The sequence below is a fragment of the Aphelocoma coerulescens genome, chromosome 4 (assembly GCF_041296385.1).
Source record: "Aphelocoma coerulescens isolate FSJ_1873_10779 chromosome 4, UR_Acoe_1.0, whole genome shotgun sequence".
NCBI classification, from domain to species: domain Eukaryota; kingdom Metazoa; phylum Chordata; class Aves; order Passeriformes; family Corvidae; genus Aphelocoma; species Aphelocoma coerulescens.
Genome location: NC_091017.1, coordinates 40,670,095 through 40,689,676, shown reverse-complemented (window position 1 = coordinate 40,689,676; position 19,582 = coordinate 40,670,095). Strand labels below are relative to the sequence as shown.

General features: G+C 38.4%; 1 protein-coding gene across 4 annotated transcripts in view; it reads right to left on the bottom strand.

Annotated features, from left to right (window-relative positions):
• PALLD (palladin, cytoskeletal associated protein) overlaps positions 1–19,582 on the bottom strand; it is a 189,364-nt gene that overhangs the window by 33,429 nt on the left and 136,353 nt on the right. For all 4 annotated transcript variants that reach the window (XM_069013683.1, XM_069013684.1, XM_069013685.1 and 1 more), the window contains exon 11: positions 5,114–5,809. In XM_069013683.1, the coding sequence (XP_068869784.1) occupies positions 5,114–5,809 (696 nt within the window). The remainder of the gene's footprint in view (positions 1–5,113; positions 5,810–19,582) is intronic.

Genomic DNA, 19,582 nt, shown 5'->3' with positions numbered 1-19,582 from the left:
TGTTTTTTCAGCTGTCCAAATAAAATGCAGTAAATTCACAAGTAGGTATTCTCATAATACAAGCAAGACTGTAAGACCATATGCTGTTTAAAAAAAACCAAACCAACCAAACCACAAAAAACTCCATTCCAAACAAAAAAACAATTCCCAGTGCAGTGTTTCCAAATCTATCCACAATTAACTGGAAAGAACATTCATTGGTTCAAACTTGTTTAGCTAATGCAGTCACTTCCACAGAGTCTCAGGGTCCAAAACCAAGGAAAATGTTGAAACATTAGCATGGTATTTACTGCTCATGAGCCCACAGAATACAGGAATTGAAGAGAGGGTTAGAACTATTTTTACAAAATCATAAAATATCCTGAGTTGGAAGGGACTCACAAGGACCACTGAGTCCAACTCCTGGCCCTGCACAGGACACCCCAAGAATCACACCATGAGCCTGAGAGCATTGTCCAAACGCTTCTTGAACTCTGTCAGGCTTGGTGCTGACTTCCCTGTGGAGCCTGTTCCAGCACCCAACCATCCTCTGGGTGAAGAACCTTCTAGTATCCAACCTAAACCTGCCCTGACACAACTTCAGGCCATTCCCTTTGATCCTGTCACTGTCACCACAGAGATCAGTCCCTGCCCCTCCTCTTCTCCTCACAAGGAAGTTGTAACTGCAATGAGGTCTCCCCTCAATCTCCTCTTCTCCAGGCTGAACAGAACAAGTGACCTCAGCTGCTCTTCATACAGCTTCCCCTCAAGGCCCTTCACCATCTTCATTGCCCTCCTCTTGACTCACTCTAATGCCTTAATATCTGTTTTATATTGTGAGGTTCAAAAGTGCCCACAGGACTCAAGGTGAGGCCACCCCAAGTGCAGAGCAGAGCAGGACAATCCCCTCCCTTGCCCAGCTGGTGATGCTGTGCCTGGTGCCCCCCAGGACACAGCTGACCCTCCTGGCTGCCAGGGCACAATGACTCACATTCAACTTTGTGTTGACCAGGACCCCCGGGTCCCTTTCCAAAGGGCTGCTCTCCAGCCCCTCATCCCACAGGCCTCTTGTATATTCAGGGTTGCCCCATCCCAGATGCAAAATCTGGCACTTGCCTTCTTTAAACTTCATACAGTTGGTGATTGCCCAACCCTCTAATTTGTCGAGATCTCTCTGTAGGGTTTCTCCACCCTCTCCTGAAATGAGACTGACAGGCCTGTAGTTTCCTTCCTGCTCTTCTTGAAAACTGGGACATTAGCCAGCGTCTGGTCTAGTGGGACCTCTCCAGATTCCCAAAACTGCTCAAAAATCATTGAGAGGAGTCTTGCAATGACATCAGCCAGCTCTTTGAGGATTCCTGGATGAATCCCATCAGGCCCCATAGATCCCCACAGGGATCCAGCTGGAGCAGCGAATCCCACACAAATTCAGAGTTGACTCTGAGTTTATCATTCTCAGAGTCCTGGTCCTTCAGCTCAGGGCACTGGGACCCCCACAGTCCATGACTGGTGCTGAAGACTGAAGAGAGCATTAACCACCTCCACCTTGTGGATGTCCCTGATTGTATGGTGAACACCCTCATAATTTAACAGATCACTGTTATTTCTGGACTGCCTTTTGCTACTAGCATATTTTTAAAAGTCCTTTTTACTGTGCTACACAGTACTGGCTGGCTTCAGTTCTAACTGAGCTTTGGCCTCACCAGTTTTCTCCCTATGGTGGCAAGCAGCATCTCTGTAGTCCTCCCATGTCATCTAACCTTGCTTCTGCTGGTCAAACATTTACTTTTTTTGCCTTACCTCTAGAAGAAGATCCCTGCCTAGCCAAGTTGGCCTTCTGCCTCGCCTGCTCTTCCAACATTTTGGAATTGCCTGCTCCTGTGGCCCTAGGAGGTGGTGCTTAAAAAGCCACCAGGATTGATGGACCCTAGCACCATCAAAAACATTTTCCCAGGGGACCTTACTCATTAGTTCCCTGAGCAGATTGAAGTTTTAAACTCAATTGCTTTGTGGTCACTGTGGCCAAGACAATCACCAATTTCCACTTCAGTCACAAGATCCTCTCTGTTAATGAGCAGCAGATCAAGGAGGGCATCTTTCTGAGTTGGCTCCCTTAGTGTCTGCACCATGTAGTGCTCCTCCAGGTGCTCAAGAACCTTCTGGACCTGTTTGTATTAGCTGTATAGTATTCCCAGTTAACATTTGTCAAGTTGAAGTCCCCTGTAAGGACAAGAGTGGTTAACTTAGGGCTGTCCCTTAGTTCCTTAAAGAATAATTCATCATCATCATCATCCTCACTAGGAGGTCTATAGTAGACTCCCATGATGACATCTGCATTATTTGTTCATTCCTTAATGCTTACCCAGAGGCTTTTGACCATGCCATTGTCAACTGTAAGTACCATATATTCCAGACCCTCCGTTACATACAATGCCAACCTCCCTGCCTCTCCTGCCCAGCTTGTAACCATGCTTCATGGCACACCAGTCCCAGGACTCACTGCACCAGTTTTCACTTATGCCAATGATGTCCTGTCTCTGGGACTGGACCAAAGCCTTGAGCTCCTCTTGGTTTGTCCTGGATTTCCTTGGGTTGATTTCTCTTTTAAGAAGAACAAATATGACAAATGCCCAAAGAAAGCTGACGAAGGGAAGGTTTGACTCTGTGAGGAGTAACGAAGATTATTGGTTTGTATACAGCCACAGAGAACTTTACTGGTGCTGCCTTTGACCATTTCCAAAAATAACTGCCTCCACCTGCAGTGTTTATTACTTTACCTTTATTCTGCTCCTACCACAACATGAAACTGAAAAAAATGATGCCTACCAAGTTCTGCTTTTGAGAAGTAGATCTGTAGTTGTGCCAAGATTTAGTAATGACAAAGTCTTTGAAGATAAATGGTTTGATGAGGAATTCAGCTGCTGAGCAAAACTCTGAATGCTGCAATTTATTACTTGCACCAAGTCTGTACAACACACTGTCAGGAAACAGTATCATCATTTTCAACCAATAGATCTTGGAGATCATGGCAAAATGGTGAGACTATAGGCCAAGATTATGGAATAGCTCAGAATCTAGCCTCGGAAAGATAAATCCGCTGAAGAGGACTTGTGAGGATGGAGCAAAGACAAAGGAAAAGAACCAAAAAGTGAAAGGGTCCAAAAAAAGAACTGAGACTATAGCACAAAGCAGAAGAGACCTAAAGCTGAGGGGGGAATGGAGACCAGGGGAAGAACTGCTCAAGAGTGGTATGAGAATTATGGGAAACAGAGTGATTTACTCAGCAAGACACACCATACATTAACCTACACAGTAACATGAAAAAGGAGAAGCCAGGGAAAAACTGGCATCAAAGATACATAACAATAGATTATCGCTTTTTTAAAATTGAATTTTACCATGTTTTGATGTTATAATTCAGATGACAAATGCTCACTGTGTGTGTATATACACACACACACACACATATATATACATATAAATTATACACACGTACATTCAGTATAGTTAACATGATCCAGCTCCCATCTGGACTATATTTCCTGAGGGAGTGCAGAAAAACAGACAGCTACCTCATCCTCAGCTCAGACCCCAAGGTTGCTCGCTTGTCAGGGTAGGGGAGGGAGGAATATGGATAGACACACCATCACGTGCACACCCAGACTGGCTGCTGTGCTTGGGGAAGGGCGTGGGGAAGGGTGAAGAATCTTTGCAGAATTGTCTCTCTGTCCAAGGATCAAAGGGAACGAGGAAGAACACAGCTAATGCTTCAAGTGAAAACATGTATCCATAAACACAGCCTAACAGGGAAAGAGGGACACAGCAGAGGCTCAAGCTGCTGCTATCACTCTCACAGCACACAGAAGTGAACTCAAAAAAGAATCCAGTTCTTGTCAGAACTGTATACCTGGACTAGAGCCTTTCCTTGGAAAATCAGGGGCATTAGCAGGCTTTGGTGGGCTGTGCTTACTAGTCAAGCCATCAGTAAATTAACCATGCAATTTTCAGTGTTCAGTATCAATAGTGAAACTCAGCCAGTGCAAAGGACAGTAAGACAGAAAATCACAACTATTATGACTGCAAGGGCAAACTGCACTATTTATTAATTTTTCTCCTAAAAAAGTTTCATGGCTAGACTCCATAATGAACTGTATGACACAAATCAAGATAAAGAAATGCTTTTTAAAGCATACACATGACTAATTACTTTTGTATCTGTCCTCTTTCTTCCTTCTCTTCCTTTTCATATGTTGGACTGAAATAACAGAAGTTCCCACTGCAACAGTATGTAGCGGAGCAAGTCACCTAGATACTGTAGATATGTTTAGACAAACTTCTGGACAAAGTTATAAATAAGCCTTGGATACAGCTATTCTCATTTTTGTTCTTCAGCATCTCTCTTTGTTCTCTAAGGATGGAATGAGAGTCTAGTGCCAGCAGAAAGACAAACTGATCTATGATGGGAGCTAACACACTCCAAAATACTATTTTGGCCTTTAGAGAACACAATAGGGGAAAATAAGTATGCAGAGTTGTTAGGGATAGGGATTCAGTTTGTTTTTATGCTCTGATATTCTAAATCCCTTCCTAAAAACTTTCCCAAACTTCCTCAGAGCAAAATCTCTAGCCAAAACCAATGAATGATGACCACTTTGTTATCAGATGTATAATACCTTGTATTTTCAGTATCACAAAGCTATAGGGACTTCTGAAAGATACTCTCTTGGTTTTTCTCTACCTGGAGATATAATAGGAACACAAACTGCAAGTATCACTGAATATGTGACTTTAAAAGAACTGGGCCATGAGAAGGGCTTTCTTGGATCTCCTTCCACTGCCCTGGGCCTGCAGAGCCTTTTGCAGCTGCTTTCATATTTTCTTCAACTCCAGTCTAAAGCTTTAGCTTTTCATGTTTTGTGTTACTACTGTAGGGCTCTTTCAGAACCTCACTCCTGTGAGGGTTAAAAAACTATCTCACATCTCTAGTACAGAAGTATCTGCAATTTATTCACACATCTCTCCCTCTCAGATAGCAGCTAACAGCAAAGGACCCTAGAAAAGTACAAATGAAGCAAGTCAAATAATCTTCACTACAATCTTCAGTACATCAAGGAGCTCATCAGCTGATACTTACGGAGGCGTCACTCCTTTCGGGAGGCCTAATGCGTTGACAGAAATGGGTGGTGGCTGGGATGGCAGCATGGAGCTGAGAAAAGCTGCTGGAGACTGGCTGGAATTAGGAAATCTTGGAGTTGGAGACAGGCTGTGGGAAGGTGAAGAAAGTGAAGGAAGAGGAGGGGGTGGAGGAGGTGGAAGTGGAAAGGAATCACATACTGGATATGTCGCTGTTGGACTAAAGACAGGTGGAGGGGGGGGCGGAGGGGATGGAGAAGAAGGAGACCAGGCATATTCCCCTTCTGGAGCAAACTGCTGAGAGAAGGGAGGAACTGGCACTCTACCAAACTGTTTCTGAGAAGCAGTTGGAGACATAGGAGAAGGAAGACTAGATGTAGATGACCCAGAAGATGGAGTCACATAACCTGAAGCAGGGCTGATGTTCTGGGCAGCAATGAACTGCTTAGGCCGAGCATAATTGAAGGAGCTGGAAGACTGCATGGTTGGGGAAGTATGAGAGTTAAGAATACTCATTGGCACAGGAGAGGTGGCAGATTGGCTGGACTCAAGCTCCTGGAAGGAGGGGGGAGGAGGAAAGGAAGGAGAAGAGGGAGAGTGCTGATGATGATCAGGTTGCTGTTGGTGACGATACCACTGTCCACTTTCTTGCTCCAGACGAATTTGGTTCTGCAGCTGCTGTATTTTTTTGGGGTCCCTGTGGGAAGGAAAAATAGACAAAAAGATGATCAACATGCAGTGATGACTGGGGAGGAGGTAAAAGTTCCACTCATCTATGGTCCAGGAAAATCAAAATACAGGGAAAGTTCAAAGTGTTTAGATATGTTGAATAGCTCCATTTCTTCAGAGCTAACATATTGCTAAGAAAGTCCATTTTTTTATCCTCAGGATGAAGGAAAAAGGGTATGCAGCATAGAATTTAACAGAACCATCAATTTTCAAAAAGGTAAATTACATGGCAATTTGAAGCGCTTAGGGTATTTTAAAGGAACAATCCAGATAATGGAATTAACAGTAAAAGTACTGAAATTCTTAACAAGGTTTCTTTTTCTTTCTGGTACTTTTTATTCAATGGCCCTGTTTCAATAATAAGGCTGGAATATTTACCCAGTGACAACTTCAGCCATAGCTGAATTTCTGCTGTAGCCTCTGTGGGCCAATCAGACAGACCTAATTACAGCCATACTTTCAATAAGGTACTTGGAGACAAGGGACCAATTTCTGTGTTAGAACCATCCATGTACCTGCAGATGAGCAAAGACTTCTGAGAAACATCTGTAACCTAGGAAAGCCATGAACTGAGCTTCCCCAGGTCTTTAGTCCCACTTTTTCTCCCCAGTTTTATTTTCAACTGTAGGTCCTGAGACAAATCTTAGTAGATACTAATATGGTTCTGAGGCATTGCAGTACTATCAGCTCAAATGGAAATAAGAATTTAATTTAGAAATGCAGAAATTCACTGGAAGAAGAATAGAGACTAAAAATGCTAATATGCAGAAGCACTCAAAACTCTTAATTAAGAAAAAAAAAGAAAAAAGTAAAATGTTCAGCAGTGAAGCAAATCAGAACTGGGTTTTTTTGTCTCAATACAGTTGTTTGAAAGACACTTAAGTTCAAAATTAACTGCGTGGTCTATCATTTGACAGTACATCAGACTGACTTGCTTAAAAATTGTTGTTTTTCAGCTGGAAAATGCCTCAATACTCCAGATAGCCACAAAGTTTCAGCATATGCACATATACCTTTTCTGTACATTTAATATATAAATACTTCATTGTATACAAGCATGTAATTGTTTATATATAATTTAGGTCATCTAAGCAGAAATTTTAGAAGCAGTCTGCCAAATGCATGGCATATGAATGTATGATTCTGGCACAACAACATACTTTTGTTGATAGCAACAAAATTAGAAATGGTAATAACATCATGTTTTCCACTTGAAGATTAATTTTGATATTCCAACCATCTACATTTCCCAGAAAATGTTTTCTGACAATAATTCTGCTTATGATCTCAGACCAAAGGAGATTGCTTAGATAAGAAAAAGGGGAGCAAGCTGTTTTAGGGCAGAAAACTGAAAAATCAGTAACTTAACAGTTGCTTTTATTCATTGTTGTTGTAAAGATGGTTCAAATCTAGCAATGTCTCACTAACAATATAAATTTCAGCACTTAAAAGGAGACTAATTTTTTCTTTTTAAATAAATTAGCAGCAGGAACATCTGAATGTTACAGTTCACTTTGTAAATTTTATAATTAATTTTTTAATGTTGACAATAGAGACTCTAAATCCCTATCAGTTCAACTTTTCACTCCACAGAACACAGGCTGAAACTTATATTTTTCTGAAATTACTTTAAATTCTCCTTTATTTAAATAGGTTAAAACAACACAATTTTAGTTCCCATCATCATTCAACTCTCTTAGCTGATGACAGAAACGGGTCTGACCGAACAGAGAAAATCCTGTAAGATTACTACTTTCACCTCATTCTTCATCTTTAGCCTGAATACTTGCACACCTACTGTCCAATACCTCTAAAATTATTTAAAAATAATAGTTATTTTATTTTTCATCATAATCACCCTCAATTTTTTTTTATTTTTTACAGACAGTCTAAGGTAAAAAAGGGGAAAATTCAGCACTGTAAATGATGTGTTGAATATAGAAGAAACTTAGCTGTCTCCAACACTCCTATGTTTATCCAACATGTGCTGAAAGCAAGTAGGAGTGTCATGTCTTAAGACCTTTATATTTGCATTTGCCAAATCACATGGTGCTGTGCCTGGCCAGCAGCATCCCACAAATGCCCATCTATGGCCCTGTCAATGCAAGTGCAGCACTGCAGCACTGCTGCTGCACTGCTGCTGACCCTGCCAGGAAGAAGCAGAGACCAGATTCAGAGTATGGCTACAAAATATTGCCAAGGCTGCTCTGCTCTCACACGCTTGACTTGAGGCTGCAGGGATATGCATGCCTGTAGATCAGGGTTTATTAGCTCAGGACAGTATTGATTCCAGTTGAACAGCTTTTGGTCAGCCTAGAATCTGCATAAATTGAGTGCTTGTTTGCTTGAAAAATAACATGCAAGCACAATCATTATCACATCAGTCCATGTGGCAAAAAACCACAAAGACCATCTTAGAGCAAATTTCCATGCGAGCTGTAAAAGTGCACAATCCTTGTCTGCCAAGGAATGTTCTCTACCTCAGAGCTATTCTTTTAAAATCAGACGTTGCCGTATTATTTTGTTGAGGAGAGGTATCCTAGGTATGTGTAATAATGAAGAAGGAAAGAAGAGGAAAGAATATCAATTTGCTAGTGTTCCTTTGGAATGACACCATCAGTGGTGGAAGTTCTACACAGGTAGGTCCCTGAAAGATAACACTGTGTGACAAAGATAGGGAGAGCCCAGCTGCCAAAATTATGAGAGGGCATCAGCCCTCATCAGTAGGGGAACAAAGAAGGGAATTAAAAGAGTTTAGTTTTTGGATGAGATTACAAGAAAAACTAGTTTAATTGTAATTACATCCTCTTTCCAATTAGCTGAAATATGTTTTGTAATTTTAAAGGGCACATGCTTTCAGGGAACGCATCAAGCTTGTCTAAACAATAGAGCATAAACTTATTTTCTCATGTGGAATTTTTTGTTTTGCCAAATAATTAATTATAACAATACAAGAATGAGCATTTAAAAGTAATTTTTTAGCAAATTCAATCAGTAAATGGTAAAGGTAAGTGATAAAAAAAAATCATTGCTAGGGTAAAATGAATATTGAGAAATTTCATCAACCCACTGAAAAGCAGGCCTAGCAGTACATAAATAATGTTCAAAAGTTCTGCTTTAGAATTTGTGATATTTTTCCAATTCCAGATATTCTTAACCAAGATATTTAAATACATTTTCAGATGATCTAACAGGTATGCTAAAACTGTACAAAAATGCAAGCAATAAGGCAGTAACATTTTAAGGAAAGCAGACATTAGTTACAACAGAGGCAAGGTTTCTGACACGTTGCCTGTAAGAGCAGCTTCATGCTGTGCAGGTTTGGTATTGGGTACTCGGAACGTGCTCAGGAAGGTGATGACTTTCAGAGCTAAGAGATAGAAGCAACATTTGAAAACAGATGTTTAAAGGGAAGACTAGAGACATGAGACATCAGGTTTCTTGGTGGACAACTATGGGTGCCAATACATACGCCACCATTTAACAGCAACTAGAGAAATCGTATTTGGAGGTATGCACTTGGTTTAAATAGGCTGGTTTATATTTTTTATCCCATTTTCATAATGCTTTTTTTCCTGATACCCTCTTTGTATCACACTGTTTTGAAAATAGATAGAGCATTCTGTGACTGAGAGTTAAACTGGTTCCCCATCAGGAGCTGTAACTCCAAATGCCTGGACACAGTGGAGTCAAGGAGGGGGCTGTATATCCCTCCAAGTCTCAACAAGAACTGGCTACTGGATTGCAGTGAACATTACAGCAGATGGCATTTTCAGGGATGCAATAAGTCCCTCCTACTTAAGTTCTCTCCTAGGCTCAATAACATATTTCCAATATTAGGATATGTACCTACTTTACTTTTATCCTACATTACAAAACTTATTTAGAGAAACAATGCCCCTGTTCTGGGAAGTATCTTACTATTTGCAGTTTAAGCATCAACTCTGTGTACCTTTTAAATACAAAGTTCATATGGAAGCCCTTCTATCCAAACTACCTCTCTTGGAAGGGGAAGTTCTCCAAAGGTAGAGAAATGCTGTTCGAGCCTTGAAGCCTTCATACACAAAATGAACTCTACCAAGTTAGTGTTTACAAAAAAAGTATGCAAGGGCATTGAAATTTAATCAGTGTTTTACAACACATTATACAAAGTAAATTGAAATAAATGACCACAGGTAAAGAACCAAGATTAAGTGATGTTTTCTATAACTTTCTAAAATTCCCAATTTTGTCCCTCTTGATCTTAATAAAAGAAAAGGAGCAAATGGAAAGCAGACAAAGAAAAGCAATTCTGTTTGAAAGAAAGAGTCCTATTTATCTCAGGTATGGAAGAATAATGAGCTCCCTTCTGTCTCAAGTCATTCCTGAGCAAAAGCAGACTGGCCCCTTCACAATCCTACCAGTGACCTGCTCTTGGAGAAACAGATGGTATAGTTCTACAGCAAGATACAAAACATACCACTGGAATGAAGGTACAGGAATATTTTAAATGAAAAAGAATCAGGATTGAGCACAACTTTAAAAGGTTGAGCTATTTTTCTAAATGAAGACTCAAAAACAATACCAGAAAATCTCTGTATATTTGGGGTAACAACTGCTCACCTCCATGAACTCTACTTTCCAATGAAGACCAAGCTTCTAACTCAATACTATTGCTTTGGAATTAAGCCAGAGCTCTACCGAAAGGGAAACAGTCACTATTATGCTATATTAAATGGCAAGGGCTCCTCTTACTGAGTTCCATGTCAGCAGCTCTCTCTGTATAGAGGTATTTTTATATGTGTACATTAAGATGTATTTATCTCTAAACTTAGGTATTCATACAATAAAATCCAGGATGATTTTTTAAAAAATAATTTGTTAATTTATTAAAATTGGAGTGTATCACATATATTTACATCTCTCTAGCTCCTGGGCAGCCCAGCTGAATACCTGCTTCTGCATCTATGGCTCCCAGCAGCTGGCAGGACAGACTTGCCAGGTAGCTCTTAAGATAGCTCTTCAAGACACTTAATTTGCTTTCTACAACCACAACATTTGTATTTTACTGATATAAATGGTACTGTGACAGTAATCACTGATATCTGGAATTCTGCTCTTGACAAAATTCCTAATATAATTTAAGGTTTTCCACCAAACTTATCAATGATTGAGAGTTGTTAAAAATGAAAAAAAAAACCAACCCCAAACCTAACTTAATCTACCAGTGAATTAATTAACAGCTGTACTGAAAAGAAATGCTGAGAATACAAAAGTAATTCCAACTGAACTATCCACTGAAGAAATGTTTGCTTAGTTTTAGAAACGTTAAAAACGTACACATATGTCAAGGCAAGAATGTGAAGTAAAGGGTGAATAGCTGCCTCTTTTAACAAAAACTACTATGTATCCAACACACAGACAGCCTCCAGGCTGTATCAATACAAATACATTTAGACAAGCTTCAGGTTTTCTGAGGCTGAACAGTCCCTTATATTGTGAAAAAAAAAATTGTGGACTGTTTTAAATGCTGCAAGGATTCATATTTATGTAAGACTAGAATTATCAGTTAAAATAAAAATGGGGGCTAGGCAGGTGATGGAGGGGACAGGATAGGGGGAATGACAACAACAACAACATGCAGAAACCAGCATCCGTTTGGGTTCTAGCCTGAAAATATTCAGAGGTATATTTTGTCTACAGTGACACATTACTGAGAGTATGCAGGTTGTCATTACAATTTAAACCTCATGCTGAATAACTGGAGAACTATAACTAGAATCTCCAGCAGCTGCAACCCTTTAACATTTTTATTACTTTCCCTTCAAAGCTTAACAATCTGAAAATGCAGATTCACACAAATATTTTCCATATTTCAGGTTAATACACAGGAGCATTTATAATTAGTTTCACTGTAACCTAACACACTCCTAGAAGAAGAAGTACTGTGTAAGAACTAACACAGGGTCTGTGTTATGAGCACACTGTGAAGCTTAGCTTAACTTTTCATTTAAGGAACTTCATACACACTGATGAGAGGTATAAACCATCTGCATTGTTTGTGAACTCTCTTGTAAGGAAGCCCTGCTGTAATTTGGCTGTTAAAAACTTTTCTATCTATCCTAAAAAATGGCAGTTGTAGCTGTGCCCATTTTCCACTCTGGTTTGATTATCTGTCAAACACATCAAGATCATTTCTGTGCTAAGGAAACCAACAGTAGAGATAGTGCCAGTATTCAGTAAACACAAGCCATTCTTTTAGAGACAGGAACCATTTTTTACCCCTCAATACCACTGCAGGGACATTTTTCAAAACATGCATCAGTGAGATAACACATTTAGCTTTGGTACAGAAAGAGAGGAAATGGTGCTCTTGTGCACATTCATTATTCCCAGAAGTCATAAAGATACAATACAGCTTTAGCAAAAATGCTAAACGTCATACCTCTGGTAGGGTTAGATCATAGGAATTGGTCTGGTAGGCAAAAATCTGTCTGGCTTGGGAATTCAATTGTGTTGCACAACTGGTGCACGGGCTATCCAGTGATGGATATAACAGCTAAAATATTACACAGGTAACAGGTTTTACTGATAAAGGAAGCTAAAAGTGTCATGTTATTAAGAGGTAAATTGTAGTGAGACATTAATTACAATACAGGTTCCAATCAACAGCTGAATTGGCCCAAGTAGGAAATCACTGCTTGGAATGCAGGAATGAACTGGCCTGCAAACAGAAAAATAGGTCTTCTGCCTCTGGTTATGCTATTCTATGTAGAAGGTTATGTTCTGTGCTGACTGGTATATATTCAAAGAAAATATGGGGAGAAAAAAAAAAGAAATCAAAGTATGAAAAACTGTGCTAGACTAAAATCAAAAGTGAACAGAAGAAAAAGATGTAGTACAATACATTTTCTCATTGAAACAGCACATGCACAAATGTATTTTTTTAAAATTACCTATTTATTCTAAATTTAATATATTTGATTAACAAGATGCTCTACAAATCATCACATTTCATCTACCACTGACCAAAGTTAGGTTTGCTTTTTTTTATGCCTACTCCACAACTGTTACAGTGGGCTTATTAACATTCCAGTATCTGTCAAGTGTGTTCTTTCCATTACATATAAAGATGACTGCTTTGTACTATCAAAACAGATACTTTTGTGAGGAAGAATGGATAATATATTAAAAAGGGAAAAAATTGAGTAGCTACTGGATGTCGACATTGAAGGGAATACACAGTTGCTCTCAATGTGTTTTTAAAGAAAATTAAAATTTCAACTCTCTATTAAAAATACTCAAAAAAACTAAGGTAGCTTTAAAACCTAAATTCTAGGGCCTTTCATTAGCTATTCTGTATTCACAAACAGTTCTGACATTCGAGCAGGTAGATGCCTTGTGTAAAGCTGGGATATTACCAGCTGACACATCAGTAGTTTATGTTACTGAAACTCAGTGGAGGTACCTATTCTTAAACCACCACATGAAAAGGAACAACTGAAAAGGAAATAAATACATAAGAATGGGTATGTACTTTTGCAATTCTTCTATTACAACAATAAGACAGACTTACTTTAGGTGTCAGCTCCATCTTAATGCCATAAAGGTTTAGTGCTATACCATTCTTCCTGAAGTCCTTCTGTGCACACAAAAATAACCCCCTCAACAACATACACTGACTTTTATGGAAGGAGGAGGAGCATCAGGAAGCAAGATCAACTGCTAAAGACAGTAATAATCTTTCAGCCTAGTTGTCAGGAGCACTGGAAACTGAAAATAACATTGCAGCATTGCTCACAACTTTTGTGACATTTATTCAACCAATACAATCCTAACATAATTATATCCTAGGCTTGATACAGGAGAAGATGCTATATCCCCAAAAATAAATAGTTTACAGGGCACTGTCACTGCTTATCTAGCCAGACATGTACGTCAGAAGTGTGAGTTTGGAGGTTGAATTTGTTTGTTTGTTTGTTTGTTTTTAGAAGTCATCTTCCCTGATGTAGAAAAGAGAAAACAAAAATTATGATAGCCAAAATGTTGCTAAAGCACCCTCAGATATGAAGAGCTGCTACTTATTACAAGGGCATTATAAATATAATTTCCCCATTGCTTGGTTAAAACAGAAAAAATAAATTGAAACCTTTCAGCAGGATTACTAAGCAAAGGCAAAATCCACGTACAGTACACTGAGATCACTGCAGTCAAAACCTCCTTTTAAGTAGTCAGAATATACTATGCTCCTGAACAATTGAAACAGATCTGACCAGTACTAACGACATCCCCATTTGTCATCACAAAGAGAAACAATGTATACTGGTGTTACACAAATTTGGACACTGACATACAACCTGAATGAGCTTCTTGCAATGGCAACACATAATTTTAAATAGCATTTTCCTTGTGAATAGATATAGTGATGCAATGGTGAGAATTTATTTCTCTTTAACTGCTAGCTGAGTTTACAATATATTGCTCTGGAAAGCTTAAATGGAATACCTTATGTATAAATGACAGAGCAAATAATTTCTTTTGTACTTTTGAGTGAAAATACATTCCAGAAAGATGATTCACTTCAAGTACTATTTGTTTTTTAGTATAGCACACAACCTTGAGTATGGGAGATGTATAGTAAGGACTTCTTCTCTGAATTAAGCTGCACCTTAAGTGATATATAATCACATAAAAAAGAAGGAATTTTACAGGCAAACATGCAATGATAAACACTTGTTATAGACAAACACTGTGCAATGAGTATGAGTGGCTGGTCCCTTCTCTAAAACTGTTTTGAGTCTTGCTTAGCTCTCAGTGAAAGCAGTCAGCCTTCTCATACAGAGAAAACAAAAGGAAGGACTAAGTTTCATTTTTTCCCAAATAAAATTGAGAGCAACATGATGACTAGCCAAAACCAAGGAACCTGCACTTCTAAGGGAACAGTAAGGACACATCTGCATTTGGATTTTCACTTGGGTCAGAAATGTGCTTTTAAAGCAAATTTCCAACAGCTTCCCACTTCCTCTTTCTCCAGTTTGCATCCATGAGAAGCTTCTTGAGAACATGAACTGCTTTCCTATCAGATGAAATGAGCTAAGCCACTAATGAGCATCAGTCCATGGAACATACTAGAGCTAGTTCAAAATGAAAAACCAAAACCCCAAACTCAGTGACCCTGAAATGTGTAGATACCATGCCCTCAGCATGTTTCTTCACTCTATGGAGCCACCCTTATTTCTGTGTACCATTTGCTAATGTAGGCCATAGACACAGAGTAGATGCATAAATTACCATCTGGGCAAACCATACAATCTAAGAGGCTTTTGAAAGTGTGTATATCACAAGAGGTTCTGGCTTTATATTTTGTGTGTCAATTTCTGGTTAAGTCAGACACATCTCTTTCTAAACAATATGCTGAAAATTAATTTATTTGATTTATGGAAATTTCTTTATAGGACTTCTTTACACTTTCGAAGTGTACAACAAACTGATGTGTAATATATATATATGTAAAATAGGGTATCTTGCATATTATTTAACATTTACATATTCAGAGACAATGTACTGACCTACCCTAGTCAGCATTTTTACTATTTCTGTGTTGTAGTACAGATTTTCCTATTTGATTGCCTGCAGCTGACCTCCAGAAATCAATTAATTCCACTCCTCCCATCTGCCTCGCAGTAATAACCTCCCAGACAGAACAAACATGTCTTTTTTTTTTGTCTTCAGTGTGATCACAGAGTAGTTTGTGAAAAGCTAGTTACAAAGTGTATTTCTCAGGATTTAAAACAATTTTGTCTGACAATTATGAAGATTCTCTCTTTACGAACTCATTATTTTGATGACTCATGCACCTTCTTAGCCTGGAGCTGGACACTCTCAAAGAAATAATATTAGAAACAGCTCTTGTCTGATATAAGGGTTCATATTTTTCCGTATTTATTAAGGTAAGATTTATGTTAAAATGAACATTCCACAATGGTTGACAAGAAGAGTGGTTTACCTATTCCTACAGTAAAGGAATATTTATAAAGCAATAAATATTTATAAAGCAATTTGGTTTATCTTGACCAACAGTGGTTTGTTTTGTCCTTATTGTCCCCATTGAAAAAGGTTTTTACATTGAATTGTATGTGCACTTTATTCCTGCCCATGTTCCTTGCCCACAGGAGGAAGGTTCAAACTAGATGTTCTTTAAGGTCCCCGCCAACCCAAACTGTTACATGAGTCTATATATAAATTGTTCCCTTAACATAGCTAGAGTACTTAAATTACATTTGGAAACTATTGGTAAATCACTGTTAGTAAACTGAAATTAAAAAAATAATCCATGCTTTGTTTCCATCACTCTAAGTGCTAACAAGATGTGAAAGTAGCAATACATATCTTTCACAATGAAGTCAACACTAATTGAGTGTAAACCTCTACAAGTATCACAGCAGCTTGGACACCAAGTATCATTTACCTCAAAAAACAGCTGAGATAGAGAAAAAGAAAAATCAGGCTGTGCTTTGATAAACAACCAATAGTTCCATATAAAATATGTAATTTTGGACTTCCAGGTTACTTCAAAGACAGAGGGATATTGACAGTACCAAAATTGGTAGCACTAAAGTCAGCATCAGCGTGGATCATACTGTTCTTCCTGTATTCACTATGAGTTTCCACTCAGCAGTTGAGCTGTTCCTCTCAGCAGTACTCAGATTGTGGTATAATGCTGGTCTGCCTTCTCATCTGTCTCCCTGCCTCATCCCTTGGGCTACCAGCACGTTTCCACCACCCCCTGGGAGCTTCAGAAGACCTGCCTAGGGTGTACGTATACCAAAATTCATGACTTTACCTTCTACCCCACTACATATGCTAGCTTCTCTGGAAAACCATGCTTCATGCTCTGGAAAACACAGGTGTAAAATAACCTCATATACTACAGTTTTCTACTGTGAACTCAAGGAAAGTTATTCCAGGTGTTAGAACCTGCACGATCCTTGTGTCTCTGGGCCAGTTTACTTAAGCTACTCCGTAGCCACAAATAAAATTTACACAGTATATTGATCCTATTTCTCACTTGAAGGATCCTCCTATTCTTATTCTATTTCAGGTAGAAACCTCTAGCACAGCACTGAACAAAAGTGTACACAATAACAAAAGCATTAGGATGATTTGAGGTCAGCTAGTTGATTAGACAATTCATATAAAATATGATAATCACTTACTGCAGAAAAATGAATAATTAAAAAGCCAAAAAGCTAGAGAAACCAGAAAGCATTTAAAAATATAGTAGTTTTCATCATAAAGGTACAAAATAAGGCAAGGACATTTAAGTTCTCCAACTAGTTGTGGTATATACCAGGGAAAGTGAGCACTGTGATTTGCAGAATGACTTTGCTGCTTAGTATTTTTGTTTGCAGGAAAACAAGTACATTCCCCTACAGTCATCCTTTTTCTCATGCCAAAACTGTAACAAGTCCATGCACTCAGACTTACCACACTAATTACATTCTCACGCCCTAAAGGCAATGTTGTTTGAAGCTGTCCATTTTTTGGTCATTTCATAAACCTTCAGAGACTGCCGTTTTCCAAATTAATTTCAAGACTTCAATATTAAAGTTACTTAAATAATCAGCAATCCACCAGGCCTTAGTTTAAAAAATGGGGAAACAAACTTTGCTAAGCAAGAATTGATAGCACATAATTCTTGCTGTACACTGTCCAGGCAATACTTCACAGATGAGTTATGTCTGATCTTCTACACTAGGGAGAACATTTGCCCTCATGAGCCTAATACTAGAAATGGCATATTTCTAGTATTCAAGATTTTTTTGTTTGGTTTAAATTTGTCTACTGTTTAAAATCTTACATTTGAAATTAAGAGGAATCAGTAAGGCAAAAGTCCTAGTTTCACATAATTCATAATTGCAGGAAATGTTTTTTGACCCTTGGTTGACTCAAAATTTTTTCTCATGATTTTTAGCAGCATGATCTACTTCCCCAATGAATCACTCAGATTGAATGAGAAAAGAACTGCATACTTGGAAATAGTAACAGAATCTCGCAATCATTTTCAAATCTTCTATATATGACATAGCTTTATATTCCAAAACAAGCTCCAGATGTGTAAAACGGTAATACTTGATTTGTGATATGACTAAAAGATCCTTTGCCTTTTTCTACTGGCCTTACAGCACTTCAGTTTGATATCATGTTGCTCTAATTCTTCTAGTCAAAAGGAGATACATAGGCAAATGTTCTCATCACTCCTCTTTGGCATCTCACTTACATTACTAGTAGTACAGCCTCCTAGAGAGTCAGTGAAACCTCCAGAGTGCAGTTCAGAGTGTGTAAATTTGATGCTAAACGTCAGACTGTATGAAGACTCTCTTAAAGAGCATCTTTAGGAGTCATCCCAATAAACCACAGGCTTCAAAATGAAGACAAGCAACTCAGATTTGAGCAGAAAACACATAAAATGTTCAACTCATCCTCAGTAATGCAGATTAGAATAACACTACCCAAAATTCTTTCCCCTGCCCACAACTTAGTAGCTCATGAGATAACTGAAGAACTCATAATACATCACATGGTTTCACAGTCACACTAGACTTAGCATTTAATTAAAGTATCTTTTTTTTTTTTTCATTTACATTATGAGTTAGTTAACTAGTATGACAGCTCTTATTTATCAGTTAACAAATGTACTCAGCTACTATCAATGGGGAATATTCTTTTAGGTGGAATTAGTATCAGGGAGGATCCATAGTTCCAACACTACCACACCCAGCTAGTGTCACCATGTAGGAGTAGAATTAATAGAAAAGGTCAAATGGTTTAACAGTATTATGAAGTAACATTGTTAGAGTCAGGAAGAAATCTTGTGATTATTTATCAACACCATCAGCTGTAGAACAAAGAGTTGAATACAAGCCAGGGGGGAAAAAAAATCTACTAATTTAAAAGGAGACTCATTTACTCACTTAAAAAGTAGTCCTAAAGAAAGTCAGAGAAGGTGATGAACAAAGATATGCCAAACTGATTTTAAACACTGCCAAAAAAGCACAGTAATGCACCATATTCTGTATAAAGATGTATGTGAACATTTCAGACCAGAAGATCAGACTGGAACAGGAACGGCAATACTGGTTTTAATCACGCCAATCTTGCCAATTGGTTAATTGGTGAGACATCTGAATTTCTTAGGCTAAAAAAGCTCAGATCAATGTAATTAACTTCCTTTCGCTTTATGTTCCCTAAACAATTGGAAAAATAGTTCAATTAAAATGTTAAACAATGTTTTTCAGCAGAGAAATACATATCTTGCAAATATAAATGTTAAAAAAAATACCCTAGAATCTTTTTATGCACCTGGAACAAATATAGCATTTACTCTTCCCAAGTTAAACTTCTTTTATTTCTGTAAGACGTCCCCAAATCTTTTTATAATTCTTTCAATTGCATATAAACATAATCTCCTGGTATTAGTATATTAGCTTGGCTAAATATAGCAAGGAGCACTCGTGTTTTATGGAGCATTTTCTTTGGTATGCAGCTAATATAAATAAAATGAGCAGACAGAAGTTGGCAGTGTTCCACTGACATTACATCACTTTTCCTTAATAGGAAACCTCTCTGCAACTTAACATCTTGCTTTAAACACTCAGAAGTGTCCACAAACCCTTCAGTGAGGATCATCATATAAGGCCAGCAGTTAGCGGCAAAGGACTAGAACATAGAGCTGGATCTCCCGGAACAACATGGAAAAGAA